Source organism: Poecilia reticulata, chromosome 15 (assembly GCF_904066995.2).
Source record: "Poecilia reticulata chromosome 15, P_reticulata-male-v2, whole genome shotgun sequence".
In the NCBI taxonomy this organism is placed as follows: domain Eukaryota; kingdom Metazoa; phylum Chordata; class Actinopteri; order Cyprinodontiformes; family Poeciliidae; genus Poecilia; species Poecilia reticulata.
The window spans coordinates 26,093,490-26,111,950 of record NC_088844.1 but is presented as its reverse complement, the minus strand read 5'-3'; the positions used below and the strand labels follow the sequence as shown (position 1 = coordinate 26,111,950).

Sequence of the window (18,461 nt, the reverse complement as noted above, 5' to 3'; positions counted from 1 at the left end):
CTGTGTGTCACTTTTTCTAGATTTATTGGGAGCGAGTGAGACCTTTCCTCTCTAAATAGCAGTGTACACACACGCTTTGCCAAAACCAACTGCAGGAAGACGAATCTAGGACTGAATCGGAGACTTGGGGGAAGACATGAGGCTGTCTCAGGATTGCAGAGTAAATAATGCAGAGAATGTTGCTTATTTTCTGCAAAACACGGTCCTTTCTCTAAAGATGCTCAGTCAAACACAGTGGATATTATTTTTCCACCTTTATTGTGGCATATTGGAGAGGAAAAGCACAGATTAAAAAATAACCTGGTTGCATAATGAGTGTGCACACCATTAAGCTAATGCTAATTTTTTATTCAATTCCACCTGCTGTCAGTTAATCTGATTAACCTGAAATAAACTTCAGCTGTACCAGAAGGATTTTCCGGCATTTAATTCGTTTGGCTAAAATCACAGTTTGCAGAGAGATTAACAAAATGCATCAGTCAAATTTAGATGCCATCATATGGTGAAGACAGTTATAATTGAAGAAAGTATGGAAAAGGAAGAATATTAGACAAATTCTCAAAAAAAGGTGAAAAGATGAGACATAACTCCAACTTAAAAATTGGTTAATTTAATGTAAATAAAGTAAGTTAGCCAAACTTACTTTATTTACATTTGCTTAATTTGACAACTTAATAAACTTAATATTTTACTTAGATAAACTTAAAATTATTACTTGATTAGTTCAAGCTTAGTTTATTGTTGAGTTGGTAAAAACAAAAAAAATCACAACATGTTTCCTCATTTTAGTTTGTAAAAATTATACATTCTTGCCCCACTGATACTTTTGAACATAGATGTTTTCACAATCTGATAGACTTAAAAGATTTCTGCAAGGTAGAGAGAGCAAATATTTCCAAGTCAAGATTTGGGATCCTGACCGGATCCCATGACTGAATGCTGAAATTTTATTAAAATATATTAATTCAAGGTTCTGTACATCTTGGAAATTGGCTTATTGCAGCTTTCTATCTTTTTAGCTGAATTGCATAAGATCTGTTTTAGTTTTACATTAAAGGTGATTTTTGTTTTTAAAAAGAGATATATCATGGATTTAAGTTTTTATGTCACAAAAATGTTATTCACTCACTTCCTATTCAGATTGTCTGAAAGTTGTTACCCAGCTGATCATTATGAGGAAAAACTGATATTTTCCTACTGAGACATTTCACACCAATTTGACTCATAACCACAAAATACAAAAATAAAGAAATGGACCAGCATTTTAATAAACAGCTGCATCTACACTGCAAAAACAAAATTGTACCGAGTATTTTTGTCTAGTTTCTGAAGGTCATTCAATCAGGTTTATTTCTGTAACACATTTCATGAACATGGCAGTTCAAAAAACAAACATAAATGCATCATGTGGTCTACAGCTATGAAAACCAAAACAATCATTACATTTTGTCAAATGCTGTCGCAAAAACGTATTTGCAGATTTTACAAAACTTGAAGTAAACAAAATCTGTAAGTGGAATTAGTACTTTTTTTATTTATGTTGAATTGAAACAATATCTTGCTGAAGAGTTAATTTCAAGTTAGTTTTGTAAGATATTTCCACCAGTAGCTAGACAAAAATTCCTGGTAAGATTTTGTGTTTTTGCAGTGCGTATTCTTTTTGTCTCGATTAAACATAAAGACTTGAAACTTTTGCGCAGAATTGTCTATGTAGAGACTTTGTGTCATCGTGACGTGGGGTTTATTCTCCATTCACGACTGGCGCCTTTGGGCTGGATCCTCCAGGATGTCCACAACTGTCTTTCCAGATGTGTCCAGCAGGGGGCGCCACTGCGGCGCATCGATGGCCTCCATTAGAGCAGCCAGCTCCCCCTCCAACTTCATGACTGTGTTCTCCACCCTCTGCAGGAAACAGAAGGCATATCTTATGAGTGTGGCTGACAAGTGAATAATACATTATTATGTTCCATTATAGATAATTGAAACGTCACTCATGAATAATGCAAACAGACCTAAAAAAGGGAGAGGATCATTGTGATTTGTCTGTTTTCACAGAAGGTGGTGAGTCAGCTTTCCAAATAGACTGAAAAATGGTGTAACCAAAAAAAATATGTTGGATCCCTCTACTGTTGGCTAAAGGTGATGTTAGTTTTGGGTGTAGCACCTTCTCCACCGCGTCCAGCCGGTTGTGAAGGTTGGTGTGTTCCCGACAGATGCTTGACTGCGCCGCCTGAGGTCGCCGGTCAGACTCCAGTCCTGCAAACGAAACAGATTCCTGAGACGTTAACAGAGGACTGCAATTAAAAGAAAACCTGCAACTGGTTTGGAGTCATTGTGGATTTTCGTAGGGTCAACATTAATGCGAGTTAAGTGGTTGCTTAGGTCCCCCACACCACCAGGGGGACCCCAAGAGCACCAAGCTACATATTAAAACATACATATGTACAAAACATTATATTAAATAATACAAACTAATTAATGTTACACATGGAAAAACAATTTATTACTTTTATATGCAAATAATGGTTACATCATCCTGTTGATTTCTGCTGCCTTTGTTGGGGGAATTTACTGTCAAACTTGTTTACTGTAAATTTAGTGTTTATCAGTTGGTGTTCCTGTTAAACAGATAAACACACAGTTGACACACTTAAATTCACTACAAAAACACAAAATCTTACACAGTAGTTTTTTTCTAGTGTAAATATCTCAGTACGCTTGAAGTAAGACAAAACTTAACTTGCAAGTAACTTTACAAGATATAGAAACTTTATTTAGAGTCAATAACTCCCAGTTCCAACGGCAGATCATTTCATGTAGCTATAACATGTAGAAAATGTCATGTTGTAAGTGAAAAGATCTGTCAATGGAACAAATATTTTTTCATCAGTGTAAAGGAATTATTCATCAAAAATACGCTCCTATTGACCTTTAGCACGTGACGTCACGACGTAAAGAACTCCGCCCACTCCGCCATGACGGATGTGAAAATAACTTTAAATCTAGTCTAGAACAGACACCTGTAACCTAAAGTCGCTTTTATTTAGTTGATTTCACTTTAAAAATGGTTATAGGATGCTGCGCTGTCGGCTGCACAAACAGACAAGGATAGAAACCAAACTTATTTTATTTTATAACTTTTAATAAGGAAAGATGCGGCAATGATGGATGTCAGCTGTCAGTCATAATGACTGCCAGCCCTCGGTGTAATGGCGGATTTGCAGCGAACTGCAACGTAAGAAGACTAACGTTCATATACTTTAGTTAGTATTACTTTATAAGTAAGTATTATTAGAAAAATATCGCATTGTGGAGAAGGTAGGTGTCTTAACTGGTTAGCATCGCGTCTTTTGTACGTGTTTAATGCTGCTCCGGTGTAAAGGGGAAACTGTTTATGACATTGTGACATAAATCATGTGGTGTGAATTCAGACAAAGTCGGTAATTTGATCAACACGTCAGGAGGGAGGAGGTACGGGTCGGTTTCTAAGCTAGCTGCTTCCAACTCCGGTAAATACCGCCGTCTATGAGCCCCAACCAGGTGTTACGTTCACAGATAAATTAGCTTGACTCAAACAAGTAGAAGCCATGAATAAACTGGCAACAACAATTTCAGTCGCTCTGTTCAATACTACCGTCTCTCACTTCCATCATGGCCCCTCGAATGATTAAGTAATGTAGTTACAAAGAGTCAATATCTTGGTGAAAAGTTACTTATAAGTTAGTTTTTCTTATTTCAAGTGTACTAAGATATTTGCACCAGAAACCGGCCCAAAAATACTTGGTAAGGTTTTGTGCTTTTGCAGTGTGTCCTCAAATCCTCTCTCAAACTTCTTTCAGCCTCGGCAGTGTGAAGTGTGATCTCTCTCCTGCAGGGTGGGGAGGCTCCATGCATTGTTCCAGCTGTTTCCTCCTCTCTGCTCTGCTCTGCTCCCAATTACCCAGTTCTCTTTGAAGCCAAGATGCTAGAGGAAGTCTGCATTCATTCACAGGAAACCGCTTCTGTTTTCCAACATCTTCGACTGAAACGTGATGCTGCATGTGAACTTTTTAAACATCTGAACTTCAGGTTATTTCACCTTCTACCGCAGCCGTTGCCGTCACTGATGAGAATCTCATTGTGTCTGACGGCGAGCTGCCGAACGTTGTCGATACCAAGATGGGTTTTCAGTCAGGCTGCTGTTTTAAGCTTCATTCAGCATCTTGTTAACCCAGTAAAAGGCTATTTTGTGTAGCTTAAAGCCGACCTTTTCACAACAAATCAAAACAATCCTGTTTGTTGATGCAAATCCGATAATATCATGATGCTACGGTGATATGTCCTGTAGTTTAGGGCATAATTCAGATGCGTTCTAAGGCTCCTCCTGAAAGTAAGCTGCCCTTCTTTAGCCTAAATGTGGCTGAAACCAGGTTACTCTAAAAATAAGGTTATTTTTGCTACATCACACAGATTCCAGCAAGCAGATCTGTTACAACCTTTCTTAAACATAAAATAGGTTCAACTCTGCTTTAATGCTTTCATGCGTAATTTAATGAAAAAGAAAACCCAAATAATGACTCTTCTTTCTTTTTTTAATTTATTATTCAACAGCAGTTAAAGCAGGGAGATCTGGTTGTCATGGATACAAACGAACTTCTTTTAAGGACAAAAAGCTGTCGGCTGTTTCTTCTCTTTGAGAAAAATGCAACAGAAGTGTCGTGTTGTATGACTTTAACTGTCCTAGAAGGAAAAAAGGTCTGTAAAAAAAAAAAACCAAACACTGTACTGGTGGTAAGATTATTCTGTTTCACACTTACAATAGGAGAAATCCTACAGCCTGCCAGGACTAAGGACAAAGAGTCATCTTTAAGGCTGTTTTCACACCTCTTAGTCTGGTAGATTTGGTTCAATTGGGGAATAAAATTGCAACACTTGTTACATTTTCAAAACCTTCGAAACATTTGTTCCCCTCCTCGCCTGTGGTGGCGCTGCAGCAAGAACTACTGAAGGAAACGGCATGAAAACCTCTGAAGACACTGAACGCAACTTCTTTCTTCATGAAATGTAAATAAAGATGGAGTAGTGTCAGATTTTGGCGGATTTCTCTCTGCAAGTGACAGATTCAAGCGTTTGTTTTTTATTGTATTTACCCAGAAGGCCCTGTGTTGTAGTCCACTTCCTGCTTTTGGAGCGCGCTCCGTTTACCTGTGTATTCGAACCGCTGCAGAGTTCACTTCAACTGAACCGAGACCGAGGTTTGTAGGCGGACCAGAGTTCGCCGTTCACGCCTCCCCAAACAAATCAAACTTTCTCTACAAACAAACTAGAGTTAAATTAAAGCGGAATAAGCCGGACTGTCTCTATTCAGTTCTATTTACTATTATTATGACTTTTTTGTTGAAATATTTCAACTTTATTCTCGTAATATGTTTTTCCTCATGATTTTGTTGTATCTTGTAATGTTTTTTATTTGTTCTTAGTAAAACTGTCGTACGTTGAGCTGCTGACTTTGATCTAAGCTGGAATATGTCTATTTCATGAAAGTGGACAGCATTTTCTAGTTTGTGATTGGATAGAGTGTTTCTTTCAGCGTTGAGAGACGCCGTTTTGACCGACTCCACTTCGCTGTGGTCTCTCAGTAATTTGGGAATTACATCATTGTTGAGCCAAAGTGTTTGTACTGAAACTGTTCTCATTCAGTCAGATGAAGCTTCCTCTGTTTACTCCTTGCAGCTGGATTTCTTTTGTCTTTTTTTGACATTTAGATTCGGATAAATGTTCAGTTTTAAACTACAGTGATGTCATTTGCTCCATGATCTCAGACCTCCTACTTGCTCTTTGGAGACGTGTTGGAAAACCTCCAGAAAGTATACACAGTTGTTTTTCTTTGCAGCTGCCTTGATTTTAGTTATACGAATCACCAGAAGTGATCTAGTCCATCAAAACTCACTTCCCAAAGGAGAGAACTGCCTTTATTTCACAATAACTTCCTCTGGAAACATTTTCCAGACTCCATGATGTTGGCCGGCGGTTTACTACAGATGTTTTCTGGCAGTAAGTTCATGTTTGCCGGTGTCTGGAATATTAGTTGTTTCCAAAACCTCCTGAATCGCAACCCCTGGGCTACCCTGTTGCTTAGCAACCCCAGCAGAGTTCCGCCCGTTACCTGGCAACCAGAGCTGGGTTCCAGCACATTTGTTCAGCTGGTTTTACAGTTGTATGTGCTGTAAAATAAAGCGTTAGTTGTTGACTTACCATCCAGAAATCACTTGCTGCAATATTTTTAGTTGTACAGGAAGCCCTACTGGTGCTTTTCAAGGATATGTAATTGTATAATTCCGCATGTGCTTGCAGCCATTTTCATGTGCGAGTGTAAACGTTAAGTTAGGTGGTTGTGGCCAGCAGCAGCTTATTTGGATTTAAAGTGATAGGAGCTCATTTGTAAAGGAGCAGATAAAAATCTCATCTAAAAACGATTTTGCGCCCCAAAAATGTAATGAACATGTTTTGTATTGACGTATCCTAACATGTTCAAGGAAGCATGATAGATCACCTTCAAAACAAACTCCTATATCTTGCTGAAAAGTTACTTGGAAGCTAGTTTTGTCTTAATTCAAGTGTACAAAGATATTAGTGCTGGATTATAGACTAAAAATACTTGGTGCGATTGAGTGTTTTTGCAGTGTAGACAGCAGGATGGACTCTGTGAGCGTGGACACACACAGCAGCTGTCTGCTCCAACCTGTGCTCCACAGTGGGAGGTTTTGTTGAACTCGCTCAGGTGTGCGATAAGTTGGCATCCCATGTTTCCTCCTTTCATTCAAAGATGACAGATTAATCATGAAAGACGGTAAAAACAGCTGGATGTAAACGCGTCTCTGCGTTACTTCCTGTGCAGTTCACGAGAGCCACAGCGCTATGCTGGTTTTCCAATCAGGAAGGAGATAAATAAAATGGAGAAGAGGTTCTTAAATCCATCCAAACCACAGCTGTGCCCCCATCTGAGAGCCAGAGCCGTGCCGAGTTTCCAGCCGAGAGCTTCATGATGAATGCCTCGTACCAGGACTGTGTGTACCATAAAACTGCATGCGGGGAGAAAGTCGCGCATCGAGAAGAAAGCTACATGTGGCTCAGTTGGGAAGAGTTTTCCCCTCTTCCAGCTCATGCAAGCATTTTTTCCTTTTTCTTGCACAAAAAACGGCGTCAGCAGAATGGAAAAAAAATCACACCAAAACACTTCAAGAGTTTCCTACACTGCAAAAACACAAAATTTAACCAAGTATTTTTTGTCTAGTTTCTAGTGCAAATATGTTACTTCACAAAACTATCTTAGAAGTAACTTTTCTATAAGATATATAATCTTGTTTTAAGTCAATAATTCTTGCATATTGATGAAAAAGGTTCACCCTGCAGCAGGACAATGACCACAAACAACCAAAGCTAGAGAGCTTCAGATGGAAGCGTATTCGTGTATTAGAATGGTCCAGTCAAAGTCCAACTGAGAAAACATGCTTTCCATTTAATCTGTCTTAAATTGAGAGTTATAAGCAAATATGTCAGTCAAACTGGTAGAGACAAACTCCAAAAGATGGATTTAAAGTAAAATGTGCACTGACTCAGCGGGGCTTAATGCAAATTACACACCACACTTTTCAGATATTTACGTGAAAAACAATCTTTTTTCTACCGAATTACAAATCTGCATAACTTATGATGGGCCTTTCTCACAAAATCACAATTAAAAAATCCTTAAATGTTTATGGTGGTAAAAGGTGATTTTGATAGATTTTGCTTTTGCGTTTTAGCAACATGACAACATAATTTGCTGCGTTAAAACAACAGTTTATGATCAGGAGTAATAAACACTGCTGTAGGTTTGCTGCAGGCAGCTGCACATCCTGCAGCAGTTGGACTTTGTTTCAGGCTGAAGCTAAACCTCCAGCAGCTGGAAGCCGTGCTGCCACGGCTTCCCTGTTTTCAACATGATGTCAGCTTGAAATTATGTTGTTTTCACCAGTTTGACTCATGATTTAGTAGGATTTATCAATAGTAAGTTAAAAACATAGTTAATGAGATAAAAGAAAATGTTTCTGTGTTAGCATTATTGGGTTGTTTAGCTTCAGCAGGGTAATCTGGTTGTAATTCTCTTCAGGATTTGTCTTCGTTTCTGTAAATTTCCATTAAATACCAGTAAGAAACAAGGGTTTGTTGAAGTATTTGTTAGAAACTTGCTACCAGTGAATCAGAAGAAGTGAAGCAACAACTGCAGCTAAATCAGAAACAGATGTGCTGGCAAAGCTCGGGTTCCTGTGTCTGGATTCAGATTCAGGCTGGATCTGAATCCACAGAAATCTGTGGAGAATCTGTTTCCCACCGCATGTTGCTCCCATCCCTTACCTGCCGCTGCGTAGCCAATCAGGAGAAGCAGGAGTCCAGCAGATGAGCAGGAGGGACGGGTCATGGTGTGGAGGCAAACCTGGGTACAGCTGGTGATAAAAACTGAAGTGTGTGTGAACAAAAACAAAAAAACAGAAGGAACAAAGCGTGGAGATTATTATTTTTTTTAAATCCAGAAGCAGAATTTCCAGAAGCACAAAGTAATTTCCAGTAAGCGCTCACAAATCCTTTCCTGCTCGACTCTGTTGCTCCCGGTTTGCTAATGAAAACATTAAATGCAGAACAAAAAGTCTCAGTTTGTGGGAAGGGGTGGGTGGGATGTTCAGGGGAGGGGACTCAGTCTTAGTTCAGCTGCAGGAAATCTGGATTATATTTATTATCCTGTTTCTGTTTTTCCTTATGATATTCATGCAAATCATCTTTACCCAAAGGACAACATGACATGATGAGGTTTCTCTTGGTGGCTTCCAGACTGAAAAATATGTCAAACATCAGACTAAGACTTCAAACTTTCAGTTCAATGTCTGTTTAAGGAAGTTTGAGTCTCTCTCCCTCTAAATACTTTGAATAATGTCAATAACAGACCCACAGAGTGTTAAAGAGACAGTTATATGTAAAATCGACAGTTATGTTATTTCCTCATCAAAGCATACCTGGGGTGTTACCCTGATTTTTTCATGCATGTTTGAAAAAAAATAACTTAATCTCCATGGCAACCATTCAGCTAGTCAAAGTCCCTGGGGGGACTTAGCTCCGCCTTTGAGCCGCAGCTCCTCCTCCTCACAGCTGCAGTTTCCAAGCTTTCAAACTGTTTATCCGTCTACAGTTACAAGTAATTCCCACCATCAGTAACTCTGTCTAGCAGAGGATTCCTGTGGTTATTACCTTTCATTAGATCCCTCATTGATACCTGTTCGTTGAAGCACTGAGGAGTTAGTGATTTGTCCAATAAAAAGCAAAAATAAAGAATATTTTTATTGACGCATTCAGAAATAACAAATCCACTTATATATACTTTGGAATTGACAGAAAATGAAAATGCTAAAATAAAATTCCTTTCCAAAAAAGATCTGTAGACTTCCATCATAAAATAAAAGCTTAAGGTGCATTTTCTTAAATCTGGAGGCAGAATGATTATAATTAAAGAGAAGGAAAATGTGAGTTGGGATACTTCCTTGTTATGATGTAAAATATGAGAGAAATAACCAAAACCTTGTGAGGAGCTTCTTGGATCATAAAAGATTAATTGGCTCATAAACACTCATGGTGCGTTCACACCAAACGCGTTTCGCTCATCAAAGGCTCGTTGTGACGTGTTCAATGCGCCCAACGCTGAGCGATTGAAGCTTTTGGTGTGTTTGACGCATCAAGCTGGCAGTGGAAAACAACTGTTAGAGCGATTTTGACGCACCATCAACGTGCCTCCACATAGACTGAAAGTAAACCAGATGCGCCTGACGTGCGAAATGCTAGGTTTAGAGCTAAATATCAAGCGTCTGCATTCAAAGTGCACACGTGTCAAACTGGAAACATTGGATGCGTTTTTGGCGCGCGTAACGCGTTTGGTGTGAACGCAGCATCAGAATCCCATGTCCAGATTATCCGAGCAGTTTGGCCGATGCTGCAGTTTTAGCTTTCACATGGAAGCAGAGGCTGATATTTGGCCCTGGAGGTTTTGGTTTGGTAGATGATCACGGCGCAGATCATCTCAACAGCAACAAGAAGACAACCAGCCACAAACACCAGACTCAGGTTCAGATGAGGGGAACACGGTTCTGTTAGAGTCCTGTTCACATTTTAAATAAACCTCTCCACATGGTTTCCTTACCTGAGCCTCCAGTGGGGTCTGCTTCACGCTTTAGACGCAAAGGACCCTGGGAAACAAAGTGCTTTCCACTCTCGATCACAGCCTCTCTATTTCTGCGGGCTTTCAGGTCGTTTTCTTTCACAAACGACACATACAGATTGTATTTGGAAGTGTAAACGACCACGACGGAAAAAATCTGATTTTACAATCGAAATTGAGTCGCTTCAGGCTGCATTGTGAACGCAGCCTTTGTTTTATCCTCCATAGTTATATTTTTTTACTGAGATCACGTCAGAAAACTCACCACTACGCCACAGTGAAGAGTCTCTCTGATTGGTTGACGCTCTGCATCGAGCGGCGAAAGTTCAGATTTTTCAACGGAAGCATTAGATGCGCTTGACCCGCGTCAAATGCTCAAAATGCTTCAAATTGCGCAGCACTGGATGCGCGAAACGCGCCTCGACGCGCCTCCACACAGACTTTGAATGTAAAGCAGATGCACCTGGCACTCAAAACGCGATTGGTGTGAACGCAGCATTACCCGTTCTCAATGATGGTGTAGGTGGGACGGTATTTGGGGTTGTCATACGGTGCGGCTCTGCAGGACTCCACAAAGATCTGCGTGTTCTTGATAGAGGAGCTGGCGTCGATCTGCATGTAGATCCTGTTTCCGATTGTAAACAGCAGTGGATATGAGTTTGAGTCATATACAGCGTTGAACTGGTCGTCCTTGTAGAACTCGAACTGGTAAGTGAATGTCCCGAAACCTTTATCAAACACCGTGACGTTCTCTCTGTGTGCTAAGTATATCTGGTTCACATTCCCCCGTTTGGGGTACTGGCAGTAGAACCGGGCCTCCGCCAGGTGCTTCCTGGTGATGAGGTGTTTGAGGTCGTCTTCCTTGATGGTGATCTCATTCTTGAAAATAAGGTAATCATCGTTTTCCTGCAGAGGGAAAATGATGAGTCTTAAAACTCATTGGGAGATAACGAGTGGGACGAATCAAAGGACCCGTTCTCACCTCGATCTCGGTACCGCAGTCGTTGAGAGGAATGATGGCGATGATGTGAGTTCGGTTGGAGTGCTCACCAAGACTGCAGACGGCGTTGCTGGAGTCGATGAGGCAAAGATCGTCCTCCTCGAGTCGAAAGAAATAAGCTTTTTCAACCTCAACCTTCATTGTGGATTCAGTGCAGGTCACTGTGACTTCTGCTGGAAAAGGTATCGGTATTAAAAAATATACTTAATGAGATAAAAGATGTTTCTGTGTTAACATTATTGGGGTGAGTTTACTAATGTCGCTTACATTTTTTTTCCCCGGAATTTGTTTTCGTAAATTTTCATTACATTTCAGCAACAAACCAAAGGGTCTGGTGAAACTTGTGTTAGAAACTTTGCTGCCAGTGACTCTGAAGAAGTGAAGCAACAACTGCAGATATATTAAAAGCAGATGTGCTGGAAAAACACAGATTCATCTGTCTGGATTCAGATTCAGGCTCTGTTTGGATCATGTATGCAGAATCTGTTTCCCACTGCATGTTGCTGCCATCCACACCCCTTACCTGCTGCTACGTAGCCAATCAGGAGAAGCAGGAGTCCGACAGATGAGCAGGAGGGTCCGGTCATGGTGTGACCTGGATGATAAAAACCGAAGAGTGTGAACAACAATGAACAGAAGGAACGAAGCGCAGGTGTTTTTTTTAGTTCAGGAGCATTAAGGGATTTGCAGTAAATGTTCACTCACTGTATCCGTAATCCTTCCCTGCTCGACTCTGTTGTTCCCAGTTTCCTAACAAAAATATTAAATTCAGAACAAAAAGTCTCAGTTATTTGGAAGAAGTGGGACGTTCAGGGGAGGGAGTGTTCTCAGACCAGTTGGAAACTGGCTGCTATCCAGGATACCTGGATTATATTTACTAACCAGTGTCTGTTCTTCACTGTGATATTCATGCAAATCATCTTTACCCAAAGAAAAACATGACATGATGGGGTTTCTCTTAGTAGAGAAAAAAAAAAGTCAAACATCAAATACATACAATGTCACAAACTTTTAGTTTTTTATCTGAATCTTTTTTTTCCAGAGTTTGATTCTATCTCCCCTAAATAACATAAAAAATCTGAATAGTTCCACAAATTAAGAGGGAGTAACATGTAAAATTTTACTTCTTTGAGCTCTGTATCTTAATATGTTATTCCCTCATCAAAACACGCCTGGAATGTTGCCTTGATTATTTCATGAATGTTTGAGAAATCCTTAAATCTCCGTGGCAACCATCCAGCTGTGTTAAACACCTGGGTGGGACTTAGCTCCGCCTTCGAGGCGCAGCTCCACCTCTGCAGTTTCCAAGCAGCCCTTTCCTGTGGCTCCTCAGCTCCTTCAGACTAGCTAGCAGCAATTAGCAAACACCTGGCTGAACTGCACATCAGCTGAGCTCATTATATGAGCTACTTGTCATTGAAACACTGGAAAAAACGTAGTAAAAAAGTCAATAGAGGAGCGATGTATTGACATCCTGAAGGCGGAGTTTCAGAAATTACAAAATAATTTTGTTTTAAGTTATATCTGATATACAACTCTGGAAAAAATGAAGAGCCCACTGCACTGAACCCCATTAAAAATCTGATGGTTTTTCCACCAAATATTGAGTTAAAACATCAGTATTGTTGTTTCTAAATCGATATGAACTTGTTTTCTTTGCTTTATTTGAGGTCTGAAAGCGCTGCATCCTTTTTGTTATTTTGACCATTTCTCATTTTCTGCAAATATTACATTTTTGCTTGGACTTTCAGAGACATATTGTCAGTAGTTCATAGAATAAAAGAACAATGTTAATTTTGCTCAAACATAAACCTATAAAGAGTAAAATCTGAGGACTTGATCATTATAAGTGGTCTCTTAATTTTTTCCAGCGCTGTAAGCATATTTTTTATGCTAACTGAAGGTAACATAGTTACTTGATTGTGCTATAAGATGACACCATGTGGGTGAAAAATACCTAATGCTGCTCGTTTGATATTGAAGTAGAAGTTGTCGTTCCATTGACAGATTATTTCTCGTATAAAAGTGAAATAATCTGCCAGTGGAAGTAGTACCTTTTCTTCACTGCTAAGGAATTATTGACGTAAAAAAGCTCCTATATCTGCCTGAAAAGTTGGTTTTATTTTAAGATATTTGCACTAGAATAGACCAAAAGAGTGCACGTCTTGGAAACACAGCACTTGAAATAAATCAGTTCTGTCTTACACCGACTTGCATCACTAGACTGCAGTGCATCAAATATTTCTCATTTCAAACCAGAACAACCTTCTAATTATTCTCAATTTAATATTTGAAATGCCTCGTGGTTAAAAACACACCAGGATTAAAGCTGCTTTCCTCCTCCTGGGAAAATCTGACCGCCTTTTATATATATATTATTGCATTGATTAGTTCCTGTACCTCCCACTGAACTGACCCGTCTCGCTCTCCCTGTCTCTCCGACTCACACGCCTCCCCACACACGGACCGACTCGACTGTTGCGTCGTAAACACGGCTATCTTCGTTAAGCCAGACCGTCTTCAGCCTCCTCCTCCTCCTCCTCTGCCGCACTCGTCTGGCCGCTTAAGTAGATCTACGGTTTTAGCACGGAGGCGAACAAAACTGGGGGGCAAACGAGTGAAGGGATCAGGGGGGGGTTTATGACAGGACGGGGTTGGGAGGCACGTCTGACTGTAAACAGATAAAAACCGAGGGAGAAAGGTCAAAGACGTGTCGAGATAAGAAACGGCTAAATGTCACATTTCCAATATCATCCTCCAAACCCCTCGAACGGAGAAGAGTGACGTGAAAGATTTTAAAACATGGGATCTCTCTGATGCAATTCGTTTTTAAACTTTGTGTGGGTGTTATGAATATTTAAATTGTGGAAATTCAGCAAATCAAAATGTCATTTTCTCTTTGAAATACAGATATGAGCCAAATCATTAATTCACGCAGCAGATTTAGGTTTAAAGTAATCTTTTACTGGTGAGTAACATTAATGTTTGGATAGAGTCTGTGGTGAGAGCAAAAGAAAACAGGAAATATTACCAAGTATTGTTGGTCCAGTTTGCAGTCGAAATAAGACAAAACTAACAAGTAACTTTTCAGCAGGATACAGGATGTTGTTCAGTCAAAAAATCCTTAATATTGACAAAAAAGGCCCAGTTTTACTGGCAGATTATTTCACTAATAGCATAAATGTCTTGTTACATATGAAAAAATGTGTATGTGGAACTTTGACCCTTAAGCTAGCATAGCAGGAGCAAACTGGAAAAGATTTTGGCAAAAGAAAAAATAAAATGGCACCTGGCCGACTAAAATCAGAAGGCATAATTCAGTATTTACACTAAATAAATGTAATAATTATTAAATATTGAATGAAAGTGAGGACAATATTTTAAAAGTTGACGTTTCTGTGGCCAAAACCCTCTTTCAGGTGTTTCAGTGTAAAAGCACTTTAGGTTTTCCAGTCAGTAACATTTTTCTAACCTTCAAATCAATTTTTTTTACTTGTTTCTTTCATTTTTAAAAGTTTACAGCAGTATGCAGACTCTCTGTGTTTCAAAAAAGACAGGTCCAAGTATAGACCCCTGAGGTACACCGCAGGTTTAGACTTTAGAGCAACTGTTCATCAAACTGATATGAAAGAACTAAAATGGAGATTTCATCCATTTTAGTTGTAGATTTGTTTGTTCAGCCATCTTGCGAGTGTCGGCTCAGGATGAGCCAGCAGACACAATGTAAAGAGCAAAAGGTCCTCAGAGCACAAAACCAGAGGATCACATGACCTCTGGCTGGTGCCACGCTGATCCGTGGTGTGACGGATTCCTGGAGGCAGGGTCACCTTTTCTCCGTCTATTCCTGTCCTCCCCTCCTCTTCCTGCCGTTCACGTATCTCTTATTTTCATTCAACCTCAGGCCTGTCAGCACCGCCTTCCTGCCGTTTGAGATGTTGAATCTAATCTGAATGGGGTGCGCGGCGGGGCGTGTGAAGTCATTACTTGCACTTGATTTTCCTTGACTTTGTCCTCTTCTAATCCTATTGTGGCTTTTCTGTACTTACGGAGGCTATCAACAGCTTGACTAAAGAGATAAAGGTGGGAAGCTAGTAAATTATTACTCCTCAGGGTCATTTACTGCTTATTCTGTAGATCCCATAGACCCCCCCGAACTGTTTTATGCATAAAAATCATATTAATATAAACAGTTGGTGTTTTTTGTTATGCTGGAATGAAAATAATAAAACTGAGTGATTAGACCTCAAAGCTTGCCAGGTAAGCTGTATAATGCTCCATGTTGAGTCCGTATTAAAGCCAGTGGGGATCAAGACGATCCCTACGTCCGAATGGCAGCTCCTTTGTCTTTGGATTTACCTGGATGCTCCTGGGGGTGCGTCATCATTCAGTGCTTCAGCTGTTTTGATTGTTTACTAAAAGGGCCCAAAATGGCCGCCGGACAGTGCAAAATCCTGAGAAAATGGAGCGCGGCTCAATTTACTCCTGTCTAGAAGTGCTGTTGGCTTTTTATTGAGCAGAACAAGTCTTTACTCGGTCTTAGAGAATATGGGGTGCTATTAGTAAACTTGTAGTCAAAATTAACAGCAAAAAATTTGTTTTTGTTTCAAAAGAGAAAAAAATGGGGGTTTAGTCCCTTTAACCATATTATTCATTTGAATATCAAGCTAAATATTTTATTTACCAATTAAATATTTGGCTCCACAAGCTAAATAATCAGTTGAAGCTAAATATTTAGTTAGCAAGTAAAATATTTAGTTAGCATCTTACATATTTAGCTTACGAACTAAATAATTAGCTCCACACCAAATATTTAGCTCTGAGCTAGCTAAATATTTGGTTAGCTTTGAGTTGAATATAGTTAGAGTTCAGTAATATGAGTTTATAAGCCGCTGAAGCTCATACTTTCTGCCAAAGTTAATTTCAACTGCCAAAGATTTTAAATCCACGTCTGTTTACTGCTTGGGGGTTGTTGCTGCTTTTAGTTGGTGGTTTTTATTAACTATCTGTGAATGTTACAAGCTTCCTCTGATTTTGAAGTGATTATAATACAGTTTTACAGTGTAAGGGCTGTGAAGTGATTAAAAATATATGGATACTATAATCTATACTTTATCTATTCTCTTTTGTTCTCACCTGAAAAATCCAAGAAAACCCTTAAAATTTGGTACTTTGTTTTCTGTGGAGTTTGTAGAGACTAAATATGCTATAAAGTGTAGTCACTGTGATTAACTCATCATTTTCAGTTTCATTGCTAAAAATGAAAAAGTACTACTTCCACTGGCAGATTATGTCACTTATGGGAAAATACAGTTAAAAGTGAAATGATCTGCCAATAGACATAGTACTTTTTCATCTATATTAAGAAATTATTTACTTCACGGAAGCTAAATTATCTTGCTGGAAAGTTGCCTGCAAGTTAGTATTATCATATTTCAAGTGTACTATAATATTTGAGCTAAAATATGTTTTCTTTTTGCAGTGTGCTTATTCAGTGAGTGGAAATCCAACCTTTTCCCTGTCAAACTGCACCTTTTAACGGGGAAACGTTTTTGTACTTGGTCTCTGAAAACAGAAAACAGAAATCATCCATCTGTTTCCTATCAATAACTTAAGGTTTTTTGTTGTCTGGAAAACGAGCCGTTTGAAAAAACTCCTTGTTGTTTAGTCACAATTGGTGGGCACTGCCCCGTTACCTAGCAACCTCAGCCAACGTCAGCCCCGTTACCTAGCAACCCAAACGGAACTCAAAGTAGGCTGAACTGAGAAGTGGAAATCTCATTATTTTATTTTATTTAAGCAATTTGATTTAAAACAAATTCTTATTTTCAACAACGACCTGTTCAGAAAACATTAAAACATAATGAAATAGATATCGGAAAACAGAAGAATACCATAAAGCAAACAAAATAAATAAAAAACAACCAAGTTCAAATGGACTAAATGTACTATGTACACATAATAAATCAACAGTTTTCAAAAATTAAGTTACATTGATCATAAATTATGTTTTTTACTGGATTGATAGTTGGCGTACTGAACCTTAATGCAAGTTGTTCCAATATTTGGGTGCAGCAAAAATGATGTATGAACTCTAGGAATTATTATAGTGATGAATTTAGTAGCACGTAAAATGTGAGTGTTGTTGGAAATATTAGAGAATCTCAGATAAACCTGTTATAACTTCTTTAAAATAAAACACAACAGATGCCCAGCAATGCATTTTGTATGTTTTCCCAACATTGTTAGGAGGAGAACCAAACCCTGTGATGAAAAAGGAAAACTTCTAGCTGTAAATAGTTAAAAGTTCGCCTCGGTGCTGACGCATTGAGTTCAGAAACTTTGTGAGCCAACAAAGCGCCTCAGCCAGAATGTTTTAATTTATTTGTGCCATCCTTCCTTTCACATATCCTACATTTTGGGAACACTCATGTTACCTTCAGGAGCTCTTTCCAGTAATTCTTGGCGTCTACAGTTGCTGCTAAATACAGATTTGAGGATCACATTGGACACCTGATCAGAGTTAAACAGGATCTGAACCGCCTGCTGTGACTTAGCTAGAGCCAGTTCCATCTATTTTATTCTGTCCTGGTTACACTGCAAAAACACAAAATCTTACCAACTAATTTTGGTCCAGTTTCTACTGCAGATATCTCACTACACTTGGAATAAGACAAATGAACTTTTCAGCAAAGATATAGGAGTTAATGAAAAAGTATTATTTCCACTGGCAGATTATTTCACTTATAACAAGACATTTTTTCTACATAAAAAATTATTTACTTAAAACAAGCTCCTGTATATTTCTGAAATGTTGCTTCTAAGTTAAATTTACATTATTTCAGTTTCTATATTTACACTAGAAACGGGACCAAAACTATTTGGCATGTAAAATAGAAATAGCAAAACATGGTTGTATTTTTAATTATACTTTTTTTGTGTTATTTAATAGGATATTGTTAGGTAACAATTCACTAACTTTTTCCTATGTTATAAGTGAAATCATCTGCCAGTAGAACTAATACTTTTTCATCAATATTGAGGATTTGTTGAGTTAAAATAAAATCCTATCTTGCTGAAAAATTGGTATGTCTTATTTCAAGTGTACAACTAGAAACTAGACCAAAAATACTTAGTAAGATTTTGTGTTTTTGCAGTGTGCATCTCCTGAAATCCACCAAATAAACTAAACTCTTTGTGTTGTTAAAGTTTCCCAAACTGATATTAGCTCTTCCCCTTCAA

The 18,461-nt window shown here is 38.8% G+C and overlaps 2 protein-coding genes across 5 annotated transcripts in view; one reads left to right on the top strand and one right to left on the bottom strand.

Moving 5' to 3' along the window:
- Nucleotides 1-239: 239 nt before the first annotated feature.
- LOC103477360 (ZP domain-containing protein-like) lies at nt 240-13,775 on the bottom strand. Of its 4 annotated transcripts, XM_081616680.1 has the most exons (9): nt 13,623-13,775; nt 11,928-11,972; nt 11,746-11,817; nt 11,205-11,395; nt 10,773-11,128; nt 8,377-8,478; nt 2,165-2,256; nt 2,013-2,083; nt 240-1,902 (listed from the first exon to the last, which is right to left on the bottom strand). In XM_081616680.1, exons 3-7 carry the CDS (start codon nt 11,807-11,809, stop codon nt 2,244-2,246), a joined length of 726 nt encoding a protein of 241 aa, XP_081472806.1. In that variant the 5' UTR covers nt 11,810-11,817; nt 11,928-11,972; nt 13,623-13,775; the 3' UTR covers nt 240-1,902; nt 2,013-2,083; nt 2,165-2,243. The 4 variants fall into 4 exon arrangements, with proteins under 4 accessions (XP_081472806.1, XP_017164666.2, XP_081472807.1 ...); XM_017309177.2 differs by lacking the exon at nt 2,013-2,083 and having other exon boundaries at nt 13,623-13,770; XM_081616681.1 differs by lacking the exon at nt 2,013-2,083 and having other exon boundaries at nt 11,205-11,392; nt 13,623-13,770.
- The window catches only part of LOC103477344 (L-threonine ammonia-lyase), a 28,293-nt gene continuing 13,026 nt past the window's right edge, over nt 3,195-18,461 (top strand). Inside the window, exon 1 of the mRNA XM_081616677.1 lies at nt 3,195-3,235. Within this exon, the coding sequence (XP_081472803.1) occupies nt 3,210-3,235 (26 nt within the window). The 5' untranslated portion in view covers nt 3,195-3,209. The remainder of the gene's footprint in view (nt 3,236-18,461) is intronic.

Excerpts from the sequence above, each read along its gene's own strand:
- LOC103477360 (XM_081616680.1), bottom strand. The coding sequence starts at position 11,809 with ATGACCGGACCCTCCTGCTCATCTGTCGGACTCCTGCTTCTCCTGATT. Across the intron at positions 11,396-11,745 it reads GATTGGCTACGTAGCAGCAG|CAGAAGTCACAGTGACCTGC; the intron begins GTAAGGGGTGTG and ends TACCTTTTCCAG. Across the intron at positions 8,479-10,772 it reads GAGTCCTGCAGAGCCGCACC|TTTTTATCACCAGCTGTACC; the intron begins GTATGACAACCC and ends CACACACTTCAG.